We start from the raw sequence: 19,120 nt of genomic DNA, 5'->3' as shown, positions 1-19,120 counted from the left end.
AAATTCAAAGATTGTAATCGTTTATGAACAAAAAAAATTATTCATGCATATAATCCTGTCTGAGATGTCCTCGAGAAGGAGGTCTCATAAACCTTTTTTTTTAAGGTAAAAATGGGAGAAGTGATAAACTTCCCCAAAATTTTATTAAGAACTTTTCTTTAAGGTAAAGATGGGAGAAGTGAGAAACTTCTCCCAAAATTTTATTAAGACAAAGTTAGTTAGGTCCATAAACACTTCACAACTGAGCTGCACCCCTATTTCACAGATCACGGCCATTCAATTTTAAACTAACGGGTAAATCTTTTGTTCTTTACAATGTTACAACTTGGCCCTCAAATATTATATTACTTACTGAAGATGCCCTCTCTTCGGGGACATGGGCTCGACGGGAAAGGCCGTAAAGGCCCGGCACCGGAAGAGCTCCGAAGAGGCCCACAGCGCACGGTGATCTCGTCATCCTCTCTCCGACCCCTCAATGGCATATCTATGCTAAATTTTACTTTGGCGTACCATTGCGTATCGCGATCGAGCCTCAGCATCATATACCGTATCGATGGTTGTTGAAGAGCCTTATTATCTATTTTACCTCAAGATAAAAGGTACGCAAAATATATTTTAATTTCTTTTTAATTTTATACATTCTTTTTCATTGCCCATATTAAACATACAACCGGTTCTTTCTCATCTTGATCCTTGGTTTAGGCATGCCAATTCTCTTGGACCTAGATCATTTAGGTTTAACAAATAAATTGTCTAATGATTAGCATACATTATGAATCAACACGCCTCGGCCTTTCATTATGCTGCTCAGCTAGGCTACGTACGCATAGCCGAAGACTCTGGTTTTCTAGTTGATAGCCACGGCCGGAATGCACTTCATGTGGCGGTACTTGAAAAGCAGGTGGATTTTGTTGAGTACATCCTAAAGACACCTGCGCTTCATGGATTGCTCAACCAACCAGATAACGACGAGAAGACTCCCTTGCATTTGGCCGCGGAGAGTTTCAAATCCTGAAATAGTTCGAATTATGTGGGCTAATGAAAGGGTGGACCGTGCGGCCTTGAAAGGGAGATGGACTGCGGAAACTTTGAAAACGGTAACTCCTTGGGTCTGTTTTCTTAATTATGATATTATGGAAAGAATGGAAAAACTTGTTTAAAAGGCTGCACTAAGTCCTCCGATTTACGATTGACTGGATTAATTATATCGCAACGCCATGCAGAATGAGGTGCAAACGCTGGCGGTTCTTTTCGTCTTCCCCGGCCTGGCTACGACTGACGTATGGAATTGGGCCAAAAACAGAATAGGCCAGGTAATTCCCCAGCAAGTCCGATCATCACTAGCTGAAAGAAACACCCAGAACACCACGTTGATGGCCGCCCTCATTGCCACGGTCACCTTCGCCGCGGCCTTCACGATGCCAGGAGGGTTTAGCAGCAACGAGGGCCCTGCCGAAGGCTTGCCAATTCTGGCAAAGAAAGCAGCCTTTAAGGCGTTCTTGATATCGGACACCATTGCTGTTGGTGGAGGCTGGTGTGGGCCAAGTCAGCAAGGCTCACCCGCGGCGGAGACCGGTGTGGGCCAAGTCGCAATCGAACGCTGGAGGGGCGCTTGGGATGGTCGGTTTAAGGACCATGGTTAAGCCTTCACTATTATCTATGGATTTTAGTGAGATAGCAGCGCCTACGGTTCTAATAATTGCTATGGTCGCCTTCCTCGCGGTTTCTTTTCTTTGTACGTTTGCAGGATGGGAAGAAGACATCGGCTTCGTGCTCCTCTACACAGCAGCGACAAGGAAGCTGTTGTGGTGGGCATTTGCGGCCACGTCGGTGGCATTTGCAACCGTGATGTTCGTAGCGATAGCACCAGGAAACTTGTGGCTCGCAATCCTTATTTGTTTGCTGTGTTGTGCCCTTCCGTTCCTCACCTATATCTTGCGTATGTGGCTGCTCCGCAAGCTCCGTCTTCGTTTTAGTAGGCCGGATATCCTCAAACAGGTCTAGCTATCGAGAATAACTTGTACTGAATTCGATATTTATCAAGTTAGACTTGAAACTAAATTTAGTTTTGAGATATTGTAACGATTTTTTTTTTTATCTGGATCATGTCCTGCAAACTATTCAAAGGAATCAATAGAGTAACAAGCCACTCGCCATCTTTTCATTCCCTCCCCTCCAAATCCATCTCCGTGATTGATCATGACTTCATGTTTTCCGTCGGTGTCCTCTCTTTACAATATTGGACTAGGAAGGGACTTTGAGTAATTGATCTGTTGCCTTGCACGGTTGTGACACAAAAATACGAAATAATTTGGTTTAAGGTAAGCCATGATAGATGTTCTCTACTTAGTTCTGATTGTCCGAGTAGAAATTGATGGATTGGACGGACTTGCGCCCTAGGACATAACATGTCCTTGTGAATTCTTGATGTGTGTGCAGTTCTCCATGCTTGCTAAATTATCCAAAGAGTGACCTTTCCAAACATATATCTAGAAAACGTGTTATGTGACAAATGAAAAATTCATAGCAGCGGTGTCAACCTTCTAGATTTATAATTTGTGAGTTTCAGGAGCTCCTTTCTTTCTCTATTTCTTTTAATATAAAGTGTGGTTGTTAAGGAAAAAATTCGCTAATTTTGAGATTTTACTCATGTTTATATTTTATATCATGATAATTATCATTTAGAGTTTAAAAGTTACTAGTACCTATCCCTTACCTATGATGTAGATCTTGAGTTGTTTGTAACAGTCGATGTGTCAATGCTCATGGGCAGCTCAATATTGGCTTGACAGAAACTTATTTGGACTCAACTTAGGGCATATTTGGCTATTCTGAAAATTCTATAGTATTTTTATGCTCAATTTTGACAAGTCTCGCAAGTAAGCGTGCCGAGGCTAATTCAAAATATAAAACTTTTTCAGAGGATAATTCATGAGGAATTCTACCAAAAAAAAAAAAAAAGGAAAAGAGACCTGACAATAAAATTTCAAATATATTTTACTGGTTCAAGCCTGATTTGTTTAGCCTTAAATTGGGTTGGAGGTTTTCACAAGGTGATAAACTCACATGGTGAACTAATGACACATGCGAGCAAAGCTCTGCGCTGCCTGCCACTTGTCCACAGCCCAGAAAAAGTAACCAAAGTTACGAGCCCACAGCACCACCCCCCCTCGTCGCCAGCTTCGTCACCAAACAAACCAAAGCGTTAGAAGAGCAAGCAAGAGCGAAGACAAAGCTTTGCTGCAATGGATCCAGAAACCCACCACCGGAAGCGCCACCGCCCCCACGTCGCCTCCATCCCCACCACCGCCGCCTCCATCCCCACCACCGCCGCCTCCTCCCCTCCTCCTCCCGGAAACAGAGCAGACGAAAAGAAGCGCGAACCTGACGACGGCGACCTCCTCCTCGTGCTCTCCGAACCGGCTGGGTGGCTCGTCCGGGCGGCGGCTGCCCAAGCGGAGCTCATCTTCTCCGCCCTTCTATCCCTTGCCGCCCCCATCATCGCCCTCCACGAGGACTCCAAGGCCGCCCCTATCCGCGCCGCCCGCAGCGGCGCCGCCCTCCTCCGCCGCCTCGCCGCAGGCCTCCTCGGGGCTGCCAGAGCCGCCGTGGTCCTTGTCGCCGTCGCATTCGCCGCCATTCTGCTAGGTGTCGGCCTGGTCCGGCTGTGGGTCGGGGAGCCCGTGTCGGTGCGGCAGCCCCTCCACTTCGACTATACCGAGGCCCACCCGAGCGCCGTCGCCGCGCTTGGCGGCGCCGAGCGGAGGGGGAGGCCGGTGCCCGCCGGCCATACCGCCCGGGCCTCGCTCGTGCTCATCATGCCCGAGTCCGATTATAATCGCTGGATTGGTGTGTTTCAGGTGAATTAAATCATTACTCTTTTATATTTTATTTTATTTAGGACAGAAATATTCATTTGTAGTAATACTCCTTGTTCTTACTCGATTAAATACTCTGTTCCGAGAATAGATTGAAAACTTTTATAGTTAATGACCCTGCAGTTTATATTTTGGTTGATTCTATTGATTTTCAGCTGTATGATTGTTTCAAACTCGAAAGTTTTCAGATCCAATTCCTCTTCCTTCTTCCAAGGTCTGAAATTTTGTCTCTGATTAAACTGTTCCAGAATGATGGACACCTACTGTGAACTGCTCTCTTTTTTTGGTAAACGCATGCTTGATTTGTTTCTCTCTTCTTCTTTTCTTGTCTTTTCTTTCTTTTTTTTTTTCTCCTCTCTAATGTCGCTGCAGTGTCTGTGCACATTATTTTACTCACCCTTGGGTTTGCCTCAGTGGCAATGTGGTGAAAACATATTAAAACAGAGACATCAAAAAAGTATATATGATGACAAGAAGTTCATCTCTGTGTCGGGGTTATTCCAAAGCAACAAGAATTCTTACCAAAATGCTTAAAATAGCTCTCAAACTGAGAAAAGATCAAGTCAATATAAGAAAGGAAGAAGTGAAAAAGCACAATTTCATTTTTATTTGATGGTTTTCTGCATGATGATTGAAATTCTATAATTTTTTAAAAATTTTAAGTGCTCCATTCACCTTTGGTTCTATCCTCCCTGGGCAAGCAATTGGCTCATTTCAAAGACTCATCTTGTTAAATGCTCCCACATCCGAGTAGTTGAAGCAAGTGAATGATTTGAAATTCAAGTTATTTCACGGAATAACACTCGTGTATATATTGAGCTCGTAATGGTACCTCGAAATTCAAAAGTCTCTCTACGGCATACAACTGTGAACTACTTGAAAACAAAAGCTTAACCTTTCCGATAACTCTCTATCATCATGATATCACCAGCATTATTTTCTAAGAACCATCTAATCCACTACCTTTCTCTTATTAATTGTTTGTCTCGGTCCTGTTGGAAACAGGATAAAATTCCATTCTGTTTCTATTTAAGAAAAAAGGTAAATAAGAAACCAAAAGAGATGAACCCAGCATCCCAAAACAAATTATGACTAATCCAAGCAAGTCTCCACCTCCCTTTAGATGGTGTGGTACAATCAAGCAAGTCTAAAACCCTATAACCAAAACCTCCCCTAAATACATAGCTGCAGAAAAATCAGAAAACAAAACAGAAGAGGATTGAATTTCTAATCCCCTTCTATTTCCAAGATCACAACCATCCACCCAACCTCTTTTCATTTAATAATTGGTCCTGCACTGCACATGTCGATGCCTAGTTCAAGATTTCAATCATTCAATCTTCTTGTCACTTCCCTCTGGGCACTAAGCCATTGTTTGCCTTCCTATGGGAGGGGTGATCAAACATCCACCCTTCTTCTCCCCTATGACTTTCTATGCAAAACAAAGACTTTGCACATTATGCAACTTGATGTTGTTTCCTCCCTTACGGAGCAATCTATCAATTTACCTGGGTACCACGTAAAAAGCAATTGCTTGTTTGTTTCCAACACTTCCATTTAATTTTCCTTTGCATTAAGCATAAAAAAACAGTTCCTAGTGTTAGTGTTGTCGGATAACCAATTACATTTCAACTTGGTATAACGAATTGATTTCAACTTAAATTGATTATTTTGAGGTATTTAAACTAAGTTTACTTTATCTTCGTAAATTGATTGACCTCTATATATATACTCGCACCATTACTGTGGATCCCTTGACAGGTAACCGCAGAGGCTATTGCACCTAATGGAGACACTATAACAACATCAAGCCAGCCATGCATGCTAAGGTTCAGAAGCCTACCTGTTCGATTGATGCGGACGTGTCTAATGGGAATCCCTCTTTTAATGGGGATATGCACCGAGAGCCAGAAAGTAACCATGGAAGTACTGAGATATAAGGAAACCGGTCGGAGAACTGAGGCAATTAGAGTGAGGTTAAAACCGAGGGCTGGAACAACTGATCTACCACAACTATATGCAGCAGAGATCTTCATGACCTCTCAGCTCCCATGGGGAAAAGAATTGGTTTACAATTGGAAGTGGTCGTTCTATGTGTGGACTTCACTTTACATGTACATTATGCTTCTGATTCTCTGCTATTGCTGGTTCAAACCATTCTCTCTTACAAGGCATGAAAGTTTTGCAGCCGACCGACCTTCCGAAGGTGAGGAGGATATGATGGATACCTACAAAAAGGATGGGGAGATCTCTGATGATATGCCTAAAATCTTGAAGAGATGGCGTGAGCGGAGGAGCAAGAGGAAGGCTCCATTACGAGAGATGCAATTGCCAGAGCTTATTGAGGGTTCAGCTTCAAGCAATGTAGGAGGGACAGGGGAAGTTATTGAGGATTGTGGTGACTTTGAAGCCTCCGAATCTTCGGAATGTGTTGGTGGTTAAGTTGTTCTACAATCTTCAGTAGACATGTTATGTGTGTAAAAGTAGATGATCAAGTTGCACTTGAATGTTGTTCCTTTTGTAAATATTGTTCCTTACCGAATGCTAATTTTTCTATTAAAAAAAGGCTTCTTTACTGAATTTATAGTATCTTTCCTCTTCCACAAAATGTAATTAATAAAGCAAAGTGCACTAAAGATAAAGAACTTTGACGCAACCTTATAATCCACCAATATATACTAAAAAAGAGTTATGACATATTGGAAGTCCACTTACCCACAAGCAACAAAGATGTATAGATTCTGCAACATCAAGAACTGCTGGAGAAAATAAACAAAAAAAAGCTGCATACAACCTTCAGCTTCATTTTATAAATGAAACTGTCGCTGATTCAAAAGCAAGAAAGCAAGAGATTCCTTCCTGTAGTAGCAAAATATATGTTCTAAGTCCCAGTTTGCCATCTGCAGGGAGATATGCGTATGAGAGACAACCATTGAAAAAGAATGGATAAATCTTCTGATATCTATTAAACGTGGAAACCATTCAATCAAAATAACCAAAAATTTGATAACAGAGTCATATTTTATCCTTATCAACCTAGACATTAAAGCTACCGTGTAATCGAAATCCAAGCCCAGCCATATCTAGCACACAAAACCTCCAATCCTTCGAATAAAACAATAGACGACAAAGAATTTAGATCAGCTCCTTCCAACTACGCTCGCACTAGATGGGTATCTCCTGACGGCAGAGAGGGCAAAGATGACTTTTCTCGAGCCACTGGGTGAGGCAGCCACCATGGAAGACATGCTTGCAAGGCATTCGCGTCACTTCCATCTCCAGCTCAAACTCCTCCAAGCAAATCGAGCACCCGTTGTCTTCAAACTCACCTCCAACACCATCGTACTTCACCACCTCCAGCTCCCTGATCGATGCCTCCGACGCCGGCGTGCCACCAAAGTCCCCACGTCCAATTTCTTCATCAGAAGCATTTATCGCCAGCTCAACCATCTCCTGCTCCACCTCGAGCAGCCGCCGAGCCAGGTTGCGGATATGTATCTCAACGGTTAGCTCCAGCTCTTGGACACCAGCATTGAAAGCGATTAGGCCTACGTCGGCAGCGTAGTCGATGAGCTTCTCCTCCCAGAACCGCCGAGTGTCCAGATCGTTGTAGAAAGTATGGAAAAGGATTTCAGGAATCATGTGACGAAGATCTCGTAGATCCACCAAGTGGCCGAGATACATGGAAAAATCAGTGAACTCGGGCCGGCAGGCCAACCTTTGACCTCCATCCATGTACTCGTAGACGTGAAGGTGGACTTCCACAGGGGCCAGGGGCCTTGCTGATGCTCCCAAATTTCTCCCCTTGAGCAAAGCACTGACGTACGTAGTAGTGTCGCCGAAATATAACGCCATGGCCAAGATCGTCGTTTGGGAGAGTCGATCGCTATTGCTTTTCTCTCTCACTACTCCTCCTCCTCGTCTCTTCCGGTGATGCAGTCGAGTAACCAAGCTTTCCGTGGGAGGGAAGAGGAGTTTCCCCTGGATTATAAATAGAGGCGCTGCGGCTTCTATTTTACCGAATCCTAATCCGAATGGGACGCGGCTCTTCAAGCGTACCGTGGATTTCTATCCTCAACGGCAAGCCGCAAGTTCTCCGGAAGGTAAATGAATGGTTCTGATTGGACCGAGGCTGATCGGACGGTCCAGTCTCGGTCTCAGAAAGAGTTCGTTCTAATAATCCTAACCGTACTCGGAGTAGGACTCCACTCGGCTTACTTTATCCAAATTCTCATCGGACGGTTGCAATGCTAGCTGGGATAAAAGTAAATCAGGGAGGAAGTACAAGAAACCAACTAACCTGGAGTTTGGACTTTAGATAAGATCCAAGTCTAATTGGGGTAGGAAATAGCAAACCCATGCCTCGTCTAACTCGAATCAAGCAAGCTAAATAAAGAAGGAACACAATAAAAGCTAATTTTTATATAAAAAGAAAATTAGCAACTGGAAAACCGTTGCGCATTGAATTGGAGAGATCTCTCTCGGAGGAAAATCAGTGCTCTGATGGTGAATCCTGATTTAGAATGGGTCGCGCCTCCTAGGCGGATTTTGCCTGGTAAAAAATTCGGATGCAGTGCAATCCTAATCTGAATGAAGTGGGACCCATGTCTTTGGCGGACTTGCTGGGTTTAAATTCTAAAACTATCAGAAATTCCTGAGGAGCTCGATTGATTTCTGTGCAATTACAAGGAGATCAAGCGGCAGGAGGACAAGACCATGGTTGTTCTCCCACATCCACTCCGTTCCTCTCTCTCACATTCCCAATCTATCTGTTAATTAATCTAAACGAAGTCCCATTTATTCCTTTAAATTCTTCAGTCAAGTATTTATATACAAGAGAGCTTAGTATTCTGCTCTCCGTCCTGTCCTCTCTCTCTCTCTCTCTCTCTCTCTCTCTCTCTCTGAGATTTCTACAGAGAGGATAGAAAATCTCTCCGGTCTTAACGCCCTTACGGAAGCTGTGCAGCCTTTCCTCGGATCCGTAGAGTCGGGTTTCCTGTTTATCCACAATGGAGGAGTCATCCCCACCAACCAAAGCAGGCAGGCGGCCACGGTTCATAACGCATTCTTCGCACAATAGATCCACTTTGAAGTTGACTTATTCGCTCGGCCAATCGTTGGAATGTGTACGAGATACCATAAGGGCCCAATATCTCAATAGCACCCTTGTCTAAAGCTTCGAATGAGACTGAATATCCGAAACGCAGGAACGATCCGACTAGAAAGTCATTCAAAACTTGATCGAAGAACCAGCGTTTATTGAAGAAGCAATAGAGTCGATTATAAAAAGTACTAGTTTGAAAGGCTCGTTGGAATTGATCCGCTACGGGATTTACATTATACGCTAGAGAAGCACCTGAAGTACTAAATAGAATAGGTGGCAGAATTTTAGGGTACGACTTCTTTCTCTCTCTGAATTTATTTTCTTTGTAGTTTTTGGTCTATTTTTGGATTGTAGGAGGAGCTGATGAACGTGACGATAGGATTGGTGTGTTTGAAATTTGAAAATATTTTTTATTTTGAGTGAATTTTGAGCTTTTCATGGTTTTCCATTTGTCGGTTTGGTGTAATGAATATTTTTTATATTTGTATTCACATGGATCTTAGTTTTTTGCTCTGAATTGGAATGTGTTTGTTATTATATTGTCTGTTGAAGTTTTTTTTTTGGATAAGAATTTGATATGTGAGCAGAGGATGAGAACTAGATTATTTGCTAGTTTGCTAGATTAAGTTGGCCTGTGTTTACCCTATTATGGTTGATCAGCTTCTGTACGTAACGAAGCTTCTGTGTGTTAACGTGCATGCATTTATAACGAGCAGCGAGCATGTTCTTGTAGAGCTGGACATTTTACATTTCGATTATCTGTTTGTGCTGTTAAAATTTTAGTTGGCCTTGTTTAGTGTAAGTTGTGAATATGACACCATCAGACATTGTTACTTCTAACAATTCCATTCAGATGCTCAAGTAGCAACATTCACTGACCATCACACTTTCTGTAATTCTTCCTATAAGCCATTCAACATTCAACAGTATTCAATCAATCATAGTGTATTCGGATTCAGCAATATTCAAAATTTTAATTAGATAATAGACCACTTGTTCTTTTCCTTTCATCATTATCTTGTGCTAGGACTTGCAATCGAACCCTTGGTAGTAAAAACTTATATCCTGAGTGGCTTATCTTGTTTTGTTTGAATTAGAGCAGGTGGATTAGTCAAGCAAACTTTATAAGGTTGGATGCTTTTTGCTGTTCTTCTCCCCAAATAAACTAATAACGCTCCTTCAATTCGCGTAAAGGAGAGAATTGTTACATTTACCCAACTATATTGTATATAAATCTCTTTGAGAAATGAGCTTGGCCAAGAAATTTTAATGAATAGTGTTCCTGGAGAATCAGTACTCTTGCAATTACATTTGTCCAAAGTTCCATTTCATATCACATAATTGTGTGAATAGTGGTATTAGGTATGCCATCGTTGCCTGTTAATGCATGTTACTGCCTCACCAAAGAACATCAAACAAAAGAAATTCATAGAGAAGTTTGAGCACTTTTAAACGTAATCGGGAAAAGAGAGAAGGCTGCAGAAATTGGTACAGCCACTGGGGGTGACTTGTTGAGTTTGATGATGGAATCCAATTCAAACTAGTTTATACTGTACTAGTATATACTACTATACTAGAATATACTATACTATACTATAATATACTAGTATATACTGTACTATATAAGTATATACTATATATTATAATATACTATACTAGCATATTCTATACCATTTTAACATAGAAATCTAAACAACAATAAAACAGCAGCACTATTTTAACACAGAAATATAAACAATAATAATGAAAATAAAAAACATATGCAGCTAACGTCTATTTCTTCCCTTGCTCCCTATTGGATTAACACTGTCGAGGCTGCACGTGTGAGAAGTAGGAAAGCTCTATATTAATCACGGTTTGTTCACATGAGACCAGCGTTGCTAACAATTCCTTGGATATCTAACCAACTGTCCTTTGTGGGATAAAAAGTAAACAAAAATGGCGCGAGAGGACTAAAAACTTTGCGGAGTTAGAGGAGATCATTAGATTCTACAATCCAAAATCATAATCTTTTAGCTAGATGTCTAAACTTCATCAAAAAAATGAATTTGAGTCTAACCAGCTTATTTATATCATTCAAAAAGCAAAAAAGAAACGAGACACGGAGGAATAGTAATTTTGAGGAATCAAAAGAGATCACTGAATTGCTAATAAAATAGGGGATATTGTTAAATTCTACAATACCATTTTTTTTTTTTTTTGATGAAGGAGACAGAGCCACCCAGCCTTTATTAGAAAACAAGTACAATATAGTATATAATACTATAGTATAGTATAGTATAGTATATTATCGAGAAAAGAAAGAAGGCTGCAGAAATTGGTGGAGCCACTAATGATGACTTGTTGAGCTTGATGATGGAAGCCAATTCAAAAGAACAAGGAAACTCAAAAAACACTGGGATATCGACGGAAGAGGTGATTGAAGAATGTAAACTTTTTGCAGCTGGTGGGCGAGCACGACTAGCTAGACTGTCATTGAGGTGGAGCTCCAGGCCACCTGGAAGGGCATCTCTTATACTAGGAGGGTCCTCAGGGCTAACAGAATATGTCTCAAGGGGGATTCAGCCATGGTTATTGATTGGCTTCGGGGGATAGATCGATCTGGCGACGGCCACCCGCTGCTTCGTAAGACCGGTAGACTAGTTGAGGGGATAGGTTCCTTTCACGCAGCTTATGTTTACCGGGAGATGAACAGTGCGGTGGACTGGGTCGCCTCTTTTGTTGCTCGGTGCGCTGGAGAGTTCATATAGGCGGGTGTAGCGGATATACCTAGTCCTCTGTTTCAGCTTCTTTTTTTTGATTTGGCAAGTTGTACTCACGTTAGAGTAATATTAATGCCGTTTTCTACCAAAAAAAAAAAAGAAAAAAAAAGAATGTAAACTCTTTCTACTTTGCAGCACAGGTATTATAAGTCTTCGAAAAAAATAGACCCAATTGTGATGGTTTGAACCGCTGAACATTGTGAGTATATGTTTTAGGTTCCCTTAGTTGTCTATCTAATCGACTGCGAAGTTAGAAATATATATCAACAAGCGACCTGAGATCTACAATTTCATTTTCTTTTGAATGAAAGTGGTACTCATTTTTAGCTCTGCGACTCTCAGAAAAAAGATGGTCATCTGTGGTTACGGATAATGTTCTGTTTGAAAAAATTACTCGCATGTGTTTCTTTGCCAGAGAAGAAGGCTATTTGTTTCTGCAGTATTCAGCATAACAGTTTTAGTCCATTGAACCAATTTCTCTGGAGTTAATGAATAGAATAAAATATTCAGAATAATCCGGTTTTCAATCACAACTCCGAAATTTTTGTGGTACTCAGAGCTTGCCTTGCAATAACAATAATCTTTTAGTCTTCAAATTCCAACCACAACTTAGTGTTCAACCAGTTTTTGTTTTGAGTTGTGTTTTCATACAGCTCCCCGACATAGCTCATATGCATTACTAAGAACTGATTAAGAGAACAGAACAACTTTCCTTAATAAAGAGAGCAGTAAACACTCCAGATAACTAAGACAAGTCGCAAAAGACAAGGAAATCTTATTTCAACTTGAAGGCCCCCAACACTGTCTGATATCTCTTTGAAAAATCCAACAAAAATATTCTGTATATTGGGTTCCTACATTTTTATGCGGTGAAATATCAACTGCTTTGACTCGATGTGTCCTCAAAAGCATTCTAAGTTTTTGTCACACCCCCGCCTGCAGGGCACGTGAGGCACCCAATGCCCACATGGGGGCCACATGAGGGGAGAAACACGTAGCTCCTCTGTCAGATATTGTCCGGTCCAGAGCTTCATGCAAGCGTCCTTCATCCCCTCCTTGGTTTTGTTTTTCTTCCAAAACACGTCTGCAGGATTTGGAGACACCCGCCTCATATGCCCAGACTTTGGAACGAGTCTTTCCAATATGGGACTATTGGGTCTCACACCCTTTCCACCATCGGACAATAGCCGTCATCGATTCTGATATCAAATATCACGCCCCCTCCTCTGTGGGGCACATGAGGCACTCAGTGCCCACGTGGGTTCACATGAGGAGGGAAACACGGGGCTCCCTTGCCAGATATTGTCCAGTTCCGGAGCTTCACGCAAGCGTCCTTCATCCCTCTCCGATTTTGTTTTCCTTTCAAAACGCGTATGCAGGATTTGGAGACACTCGCCTCATATGCCCAGGCTCTAGAACGAGTCTTTCCGATGTGGAACTATTGGGCCTCACAGTTTTTGAATCCATCTGGCAAAGTGAGTTTGACCGTAAGATGGAGTTAATTCATGAATAAATTTAAATTTATGGGGCAGGTGACAAGTTTCGAGTTCTAGTATTTTGAATCGAGTCGAGTCTGAAACTCTAGCTACTCAACTTGGCTCAGCTTAATTGCATCCCTAGGTACAATATATGGCGGCTGGGAGTCAAGTTGAAAGGTAAGTTGCAAAGCCGGCATTACATAAGCCTAAGTGTATTCTTGTAAACTAAAGACTTCTCTAAATCATTTTTTCTTCTTAAATAAAATAAAAAAAAGCAGCTTCTTATACGGAAAAGGAAGAGAGAAGGCATCTTACTTGTTGCTTTATTCACTCTACAATGAATTTGATACCACAAATCCAAGTACATTGGTGTCAAAGAAGAGGGACAAAAAATTTGTATTTTCTTAGGAATATAATTTTTACGTTTCATGAAAAAAAAATTTCATGAAAAATATAAAAAAAATTACTTTTTTTTTTTCGTGAGCCGAAAATTAAAATAATTTTATTTTTTTCAAAAAAATTCTCTAGCATCAAAGATCTAATTTTTATTAAAAATATAATAAAAATTATACATAATTTTCAAACATTAGTCCTTTAAAATCCGTTACTATTTCATTCCGAACCAAACGCGCTAAAAGTGTTCTTTTAGGCATCCTATCTGTTTTCACCACGCCATCACCTGTCCCCCTTCACCCTCTCCCGACCGTCGGTCTCCCCAAGCGGATGACATGGCGGCCACCAAGGGGTGTATAAATCTCTGCGGTGCAAAATGTGCCCCGCAGAGGATCCCGGCTCCCCTCCAAGGCGCAAAGTTTTGGGGCCGATCGACTCCCTGCTTCCCATCCTCCCCGAATTCCTCTCTCCAACTAATAAAGCCCTTCTCCGCCACGCACGGCGCCCGGCGGTCACTCCCACTCGGCGAGCCATGGAGGTGGGTTTCTGCCCCTCGCGCTTCTCCCTGGATGCGCGGATACTCTCCTCTCCTCCCACCCACACTCGGGGCACGAGGGCCCGATTCAAGGCCGCCCTCACCCCTTCTCCCGGAGCTTCTCCGAGAGCATCCTCTCTTAGCAGCGCCTTTGTCGCTCCTTTTGTCGGAGGAAGCGTCTCCGGCGAGTTCTCCGGTCAGAAGTTGTGGATCCCCTATTTAAGCTCGTGTCCATCCGGCCGCCGAGGCAAGAGGGGCGTCGTTCCCATGGTAATCTACGCACAGTGGCCTTCTGCGTTCTCCTTTTATTTTTTTTTCTAGGGTTTTGGAGTGTACTGTGGGTGGCTTTTCAAACTTAAACTCTAATTGTTTTTAATTTCTTTTATGTTATTGAAGTTCTGGCTTTTGAGATTTCGTGTTTGAGCTCGTTTTGCACAAAGGAATGTTTTTTAGGCAGACACTGTTTGCATAAAGAAACGCCTTTTGGTGCTTCTCTATTCTCGCTGATGCACGATATTGTATCCTTGGAAGTTATATTGATACGAGCTTTGAAAAGTAGAACTTGAGTCTCATATTCTTAATCAATTTAATTCACCATATACAAGTCAGTTCTAAGCAGTGATCCTAGGCAGAGGCCTAATGTGAAGTTTACATAGTAATTCATTTCATGTAGAATATTGTAATCACCGTCTTACATACGTATCCCAAAGTTTCCAAACGGCAGCTTGTAAAATTGTGCATATGTTTGGAAAAGGTATGCACTGATCTCATGGTAAGGTGCTTATAGCATCCCATTAATGCATTAACCATCTAAACAGGGAAAGCGGTACATGACTGGTATGAGATGGAAGGAGTGTATAATGGGTGTTTTTGATTGCTTAATCAATTGAGTATTTGGAAAAATAGGCTGATACTTTTAGTTTATCTATTTCTCTTAACATTATCTAAAGAGTATTGAGATGGTGTGTTTTGTAAAGAAGAGAGCGTACGCGTATAAGTTAATTGATACTTGCTCCCCTTAGTCCTGTTTTTGATACCATTTAGAATCTAACTTGTAGGGAGCACAATTGTGGCAAAAGGATAACATATCATCATTTTAAAGTCAAAAGAAATAGATTGTCATAAGTAGTGGCTGACTGCCAAACTGGATACAAAAGCACCTAGTGGCTCTTGGGCGCCCAAGCAACTGCCTAGGTGCTGATCTACACGACTGGTTGGCTTTGCTGCCTGGGGCCCCTAAAGCTAGTAGGCTCTTATGGATTGGAGCTGCGCAAGCATGTAGCCAAACTGCCTAGGCCCCTTTACAGCAACCTTTGACTACATTGTTCTGGACCACTTTGGGTGGCATAGACTAATATGCAGTTTACAGCATACAAACTGCTGAATTATGCCCATACCTAGCTGATAAATTATGAAATTCACATTATAGTTTGTTATGCGCTGGCACCTCAATCATTGGGGACTAGATCATATTTCCTAGGCTCAATGGGGTTTCTTAATTTGATAGGCTTTAGCACATGATGAACATAGGATTAAATTAGTTGTTCATTTATGACAGTAGAGTAGGATACTTCTCTTGATTGTTGGCCTATCACAACTTGGTGTCGAGCACTATACAGTCCATGCATATAGCAACTGTTATATAATTGTTGTTTCAGCATCAAATTAACTAGGATCAAGTTCTCATGTAACATGTAATGATTGACTGCTTATAGTTGATCAATTGATTATAGTTTCTTCGTGGTTTGTGTTCATCTGTCAACAGGTTGTCCCTTCTTGAGAGGAAGTGCGTGGGAGCAACCACCTCCAGATCTAGCATCTTACTTGTCCAGAAACCGAATCGTATACTTGGGTATGTCTCTTGTTCCATCAGTGACAGAGCTGATGCTAGCAGAATTCCTTTATCTTCAATATGAGGACGCAGAAAAGCCAATTTACCTATATATAAATTCCACTGGCACAAGGAAGGTCTTTTTCTTTTCCTCTTCTTTATCAGTATACCTATTAAGTAGTTCACTTTGATAATCAGAAAGCTTTATTCATTTCACATTCTAAATCTTTCAACGGAGACTCTTACATTGATCATATCTTATATGACACATTAGAAATTGCTGTTATCAGATATATGAGTAGTGTGTGTGTGTATGTTCATTGTTTAGTAGATATAAGTGTTACAAAATTCACTGAACTTGCTTTAGGAACTGTAGTATACCTAGTGCCATGTGAAACTTAGTTTCAGAATTTGTACTTGGAGACACTGCAGTTTAATTGTGCAAAATGTTATATATAAGTTGGTGAAATTGTAAATATCCTGCATTCAGAAATTGTTTCTTTTCCTGCTCCAAACATTAGTTGTAACATCAGTATGGACTATTGAGCACAAGCTATTAAAGAGGAGATGGGGCTTGCTACACTTCTATACCCTTGTCCCCTACTTTTGGAACCTAGAAACTAATACCCCTGCAGTAGCTGCTTTGAGATTTCATCCAATTGTTTTTATTGTGACGGTGCAGTGTTGACATGATTTAGATTTCAGAATTAGAGTAATGTTGAAATGATATACGTGTAACTTTTATTTAATTGATGGAAGACTGAGGCTATTTGAAAATATCAAGCAATCAGTTAATGGCTTAACTTGCAGAGGTGGCCATTGCTTTTTAGCTGTGTCATAATGGACTGATTATATATTCATGCTTATATCATGTTTCTTCTCCCTGTTGCTGGTCTATGCTGTTGAAGGAATACTGTTCAACCTCCGCACCTTAAGTTTTCAGATAAGACAGCCTAATGTTCTGTCATCATTATTTGCATTTTATCCCTAATAAAATGTTTCCGATTTAGGTAAATTTTTTGGTGATGGGTAATATATTAAGTGTAGGACCAAATCAAGTTGTCTAGATGAGTTTTTGGTTTACATACTTCGTATTACCATTCTGTTATGCTGTCATTTCTTAGATTTCCTATCTAGCTGCAGAGGGCACTTGTAGGCTGGCTGCACTGTAAGGCTACAGCCACTAGCAAAGTTAGCTGGTTGACAGGCCTTTTGGTACATATGGCATAATCTAAACTGTAGAAGGGAGGAGAGAGGATATTGTGTTTCAAGGGAAAATCTCCCATCCCTCATAGCTGATGATTCTCTGGTTCTTTCATTAACAATTTTATTTACTTTCCACCCAGATAGACTTGGTCCCAGAATGCTTGTGCAGCCATTTGATACTTTCTCAAAGGCCTAACAAAGACCACAGAATTCTGACGGTATCCCTAGCAGTCAACTGTATCTGACCAGTCAAATTTCTGATAATCCAAATCAAATTTAGCCTACCTGAGGATGGTCTATCATCTAAAAAAAAAATCTTGTTATAATTGAGGCTGTTGGGAAAATCCCATCCAGCTCATATCTGCAATCACTCTAATAGTTTCAGCATCCTTGTTTCTGTGAAATTCCACGAGAAAACTAATGTATGTATCGTCTCATCATAGAATTGCTTCTTCGCTCACAAATAATTAATATATAATACAATCTCATTTTTCTTCTAATGGTATGACAGTTGTAATCTTGCTCAAGAAACTGGTGTTATGCCTGTTCCTGTTTGCGAAAAAGATATGACTTGCAAGATGCCCGTAGCCATTCTTTACGGGGTGGTGATTTGAAGAAAAAAAATATGCGTAAATTAGAGTAATATTTTTGGGCTATTGTTAAATTATTTACTATTTTTCTTACGTCGTATATGCATATTTTAATTGGATTATGATACATCTATTATTTTATTAAAAAAAATTAGATGTATATCAGTTTTGAACTCTCAATCAAACTATGTTCTGAACCCTGTCAGTTGGGGGTTATGCATTGGCACTCTGCCTATTATTGATTCTGGCCCACCGCAGGATATAAATGCGGTATTCTGCCTCACTCCACAGAATATGAGTGTTGTATTCTAGCCCACTCCGTAGGGTATAAGTGTGGTTCTATCTCTCTATAGTTTTTTAGCTTATGTACAAGATGGACATGTAGATCAAATATCCAAACCAACAATTATTTAGATTTCAATAAGTCATCTGCCAATATCTTTGTAAGCCCGTAGAAAGAGTGAGTAATGCAACAAAAGAGAAGGTGAAGAAAAATCGGTGCAATGGAAATTTTTTTTTGAGATCCTCATTCTTGGTTTTCTGAAATAATAGACTGCAATAGAAAAATAGATTACATTATCCTGTGGATTTAGGGTCTACTTGATGGTTCTTGGGCCAGCTTAAGCCCATTTCCAACTCTACTAATAAATGAATCTCTCCATTAGCTTATAACGTCGTTAGCTTAGCCTCGCGGTATCTCACATGGTGAAACTATCGTTACCTCGGGGTAGTTTTCCTTTAATTGTTATCACAGTTTGTTTTTTTATCAAAACTCATGTTATTTTTCAAATTTGTTTTACAAGTGACCATGGTTCTTTACGAGATTCTTAGATTATATACCGGAAGATTATGTTTATACAAAAAGTTTACAAGGAAATAAAACCAGGAAGTCTTACCTTTCACCGAAGTGCAGCTTATGTTATCTGTACTTTTATACACCATGATGTGGAATTTTTGGGTTGAAAATACCGTCTAATTCAATCTCGAGATGTTTCTGAAGCAGTTTCCAAGGCATCGAAAATTCAAAGCGCGGAAGCTAAGATGGATTTGGCTACAATTCTTCAACATTTCTTTTTTAAGCTTTCAGCATCCTATGCCATGCTCCATACCCCACTGATGGTGTTCAGACCATTCTACATTAGCTTTTGGATCATGCTGGGATCAAGATACAAATACTAATCTAAATATCACCGTCCATACCACTGCAATATTATCCGAGTAGTTGGACGGATAAATTTTTTTTATTATCTCCTGATTAAAAATTACTATAATTATTTTGTTGCTATGCTCTCTACAGATTGAACCTAGCATAGAACCACGTATAATGCAGAATGAAGAACTCC

At 40.8% G+C, this 19,120-nt stretch overlaps 3 protein-coding genes across 3 annotated transcripts; 2 read left to right on the top strand and 1 right to left on the bottom strand.

The window, feature by feature from the left end:
* Nucleotides 1–3,196: 3,196 nt before the first annotated feature.
* LOC103713257 (seipin-1) lies at nucleotides 3,197–6,458 on the top strand. The gene is made up of 2 exons (XM_039131596.1): nucleotides 3,197–3,860; nucleotides 5,640–6,458. Exons 1-2 carry the CDS (start codon nucleotides 3,246–3,248, stop codon nucleotides 6,318–6,320), a joined length of 1,296 nt encoding a protein of 431 aa, XP_038987524.1. The 5' UTR covers nucleotides 3,197–3,245; the 3' UTR covers nucleotides 6,321–6,458.
* A 585-nt stretch (nucleotides 6,459–7,043) lies between these two features.
* On the bottom strand, nucleotides 7,044–7,733 carry LOC120112531 (E3 ubiquitin-protein ligase ZNRF3-like). Its single transcript, XM_039132098.1, has one exon. The coding sequence runs from the start codon at nucleotides 7,731–7,733 to the stop codon at nucleotides 7,044–7,046; it is 690 nt and encodes a 229-aa protein (XP_038988026.1).
* Nucleotides 7,734–13,881: 6,148 nt separating this feature from the next.
* LOC120112387 lies at nucleotides 13,882–15,978 on the top strand. The gene is made up of 2 exons (XM_039131595.1): nucleotides 13,882–14,420; nucleotides 15,916–15,978. The coding sequence occupies exons 1-2, from the start codon at nucleotides 13,992–13,994 to the stop codon at nucleotides 15,928–15,930; spliced, it is 444 nt and encodes a 147-aa protein (XP_038987523.1). The 5' UTR covers nucleotides 13,882–13,991; the 3' UTR covers nucleotides 15,931–15,978.
* Nucleotides 15,979–19,120: the final 3,142 nt, after the last annotated feature.

Source organism: Phoenix dactylifera, chromosome 11 (genome assembly GCF_009389715.1).
Source record: "Phoenix dactylifera cultivar Barhee BC4 chromosome 11, palm_55x_up_171113_PBpolish2nd_filt_p, whole genome shotgun sequence".
NCBI lineage: Eukaryota > Viridiplantae > Streptophyta > Magnoliopsida > Arecales > Arecaceae > Phoenix > Phoenix dactylifera.
Note: the sequence above shows the minus strand (reverse complement) of the source record. Positions and strands in the feature narration are given on the sequence as shown.

Coding starts and splice junctions, on each gene's coding strand:
- LOC103713257 (XM_039131596.1), top strand. CDS start 3,246: ATGGATCCAGAAACCCACCACCGGAAGCGCCACCGCCCCCACGTCGCC. Junction 3,861..5,639: donor GCTGGATTGGTGTGTTTCAG/GTGAATTAAATC, acceptor ATCCCTTGACAG/GTAACCGCAGAGGCTATTGC.
- LOC120112531 (XM_039132098.1), bottom strand. CDS start 7,733: ATGGCGTTATATTTCGGCGACACTACTACGTACGTCAGTGCTTTGCTC.
- LOC120112387 (XM_039131595.1), top strand. CDS start 13,992: ATGTGCCCCGCAGAGGATCCCGGCTCCCCTCCAAGGCGCAAAGTTTTG.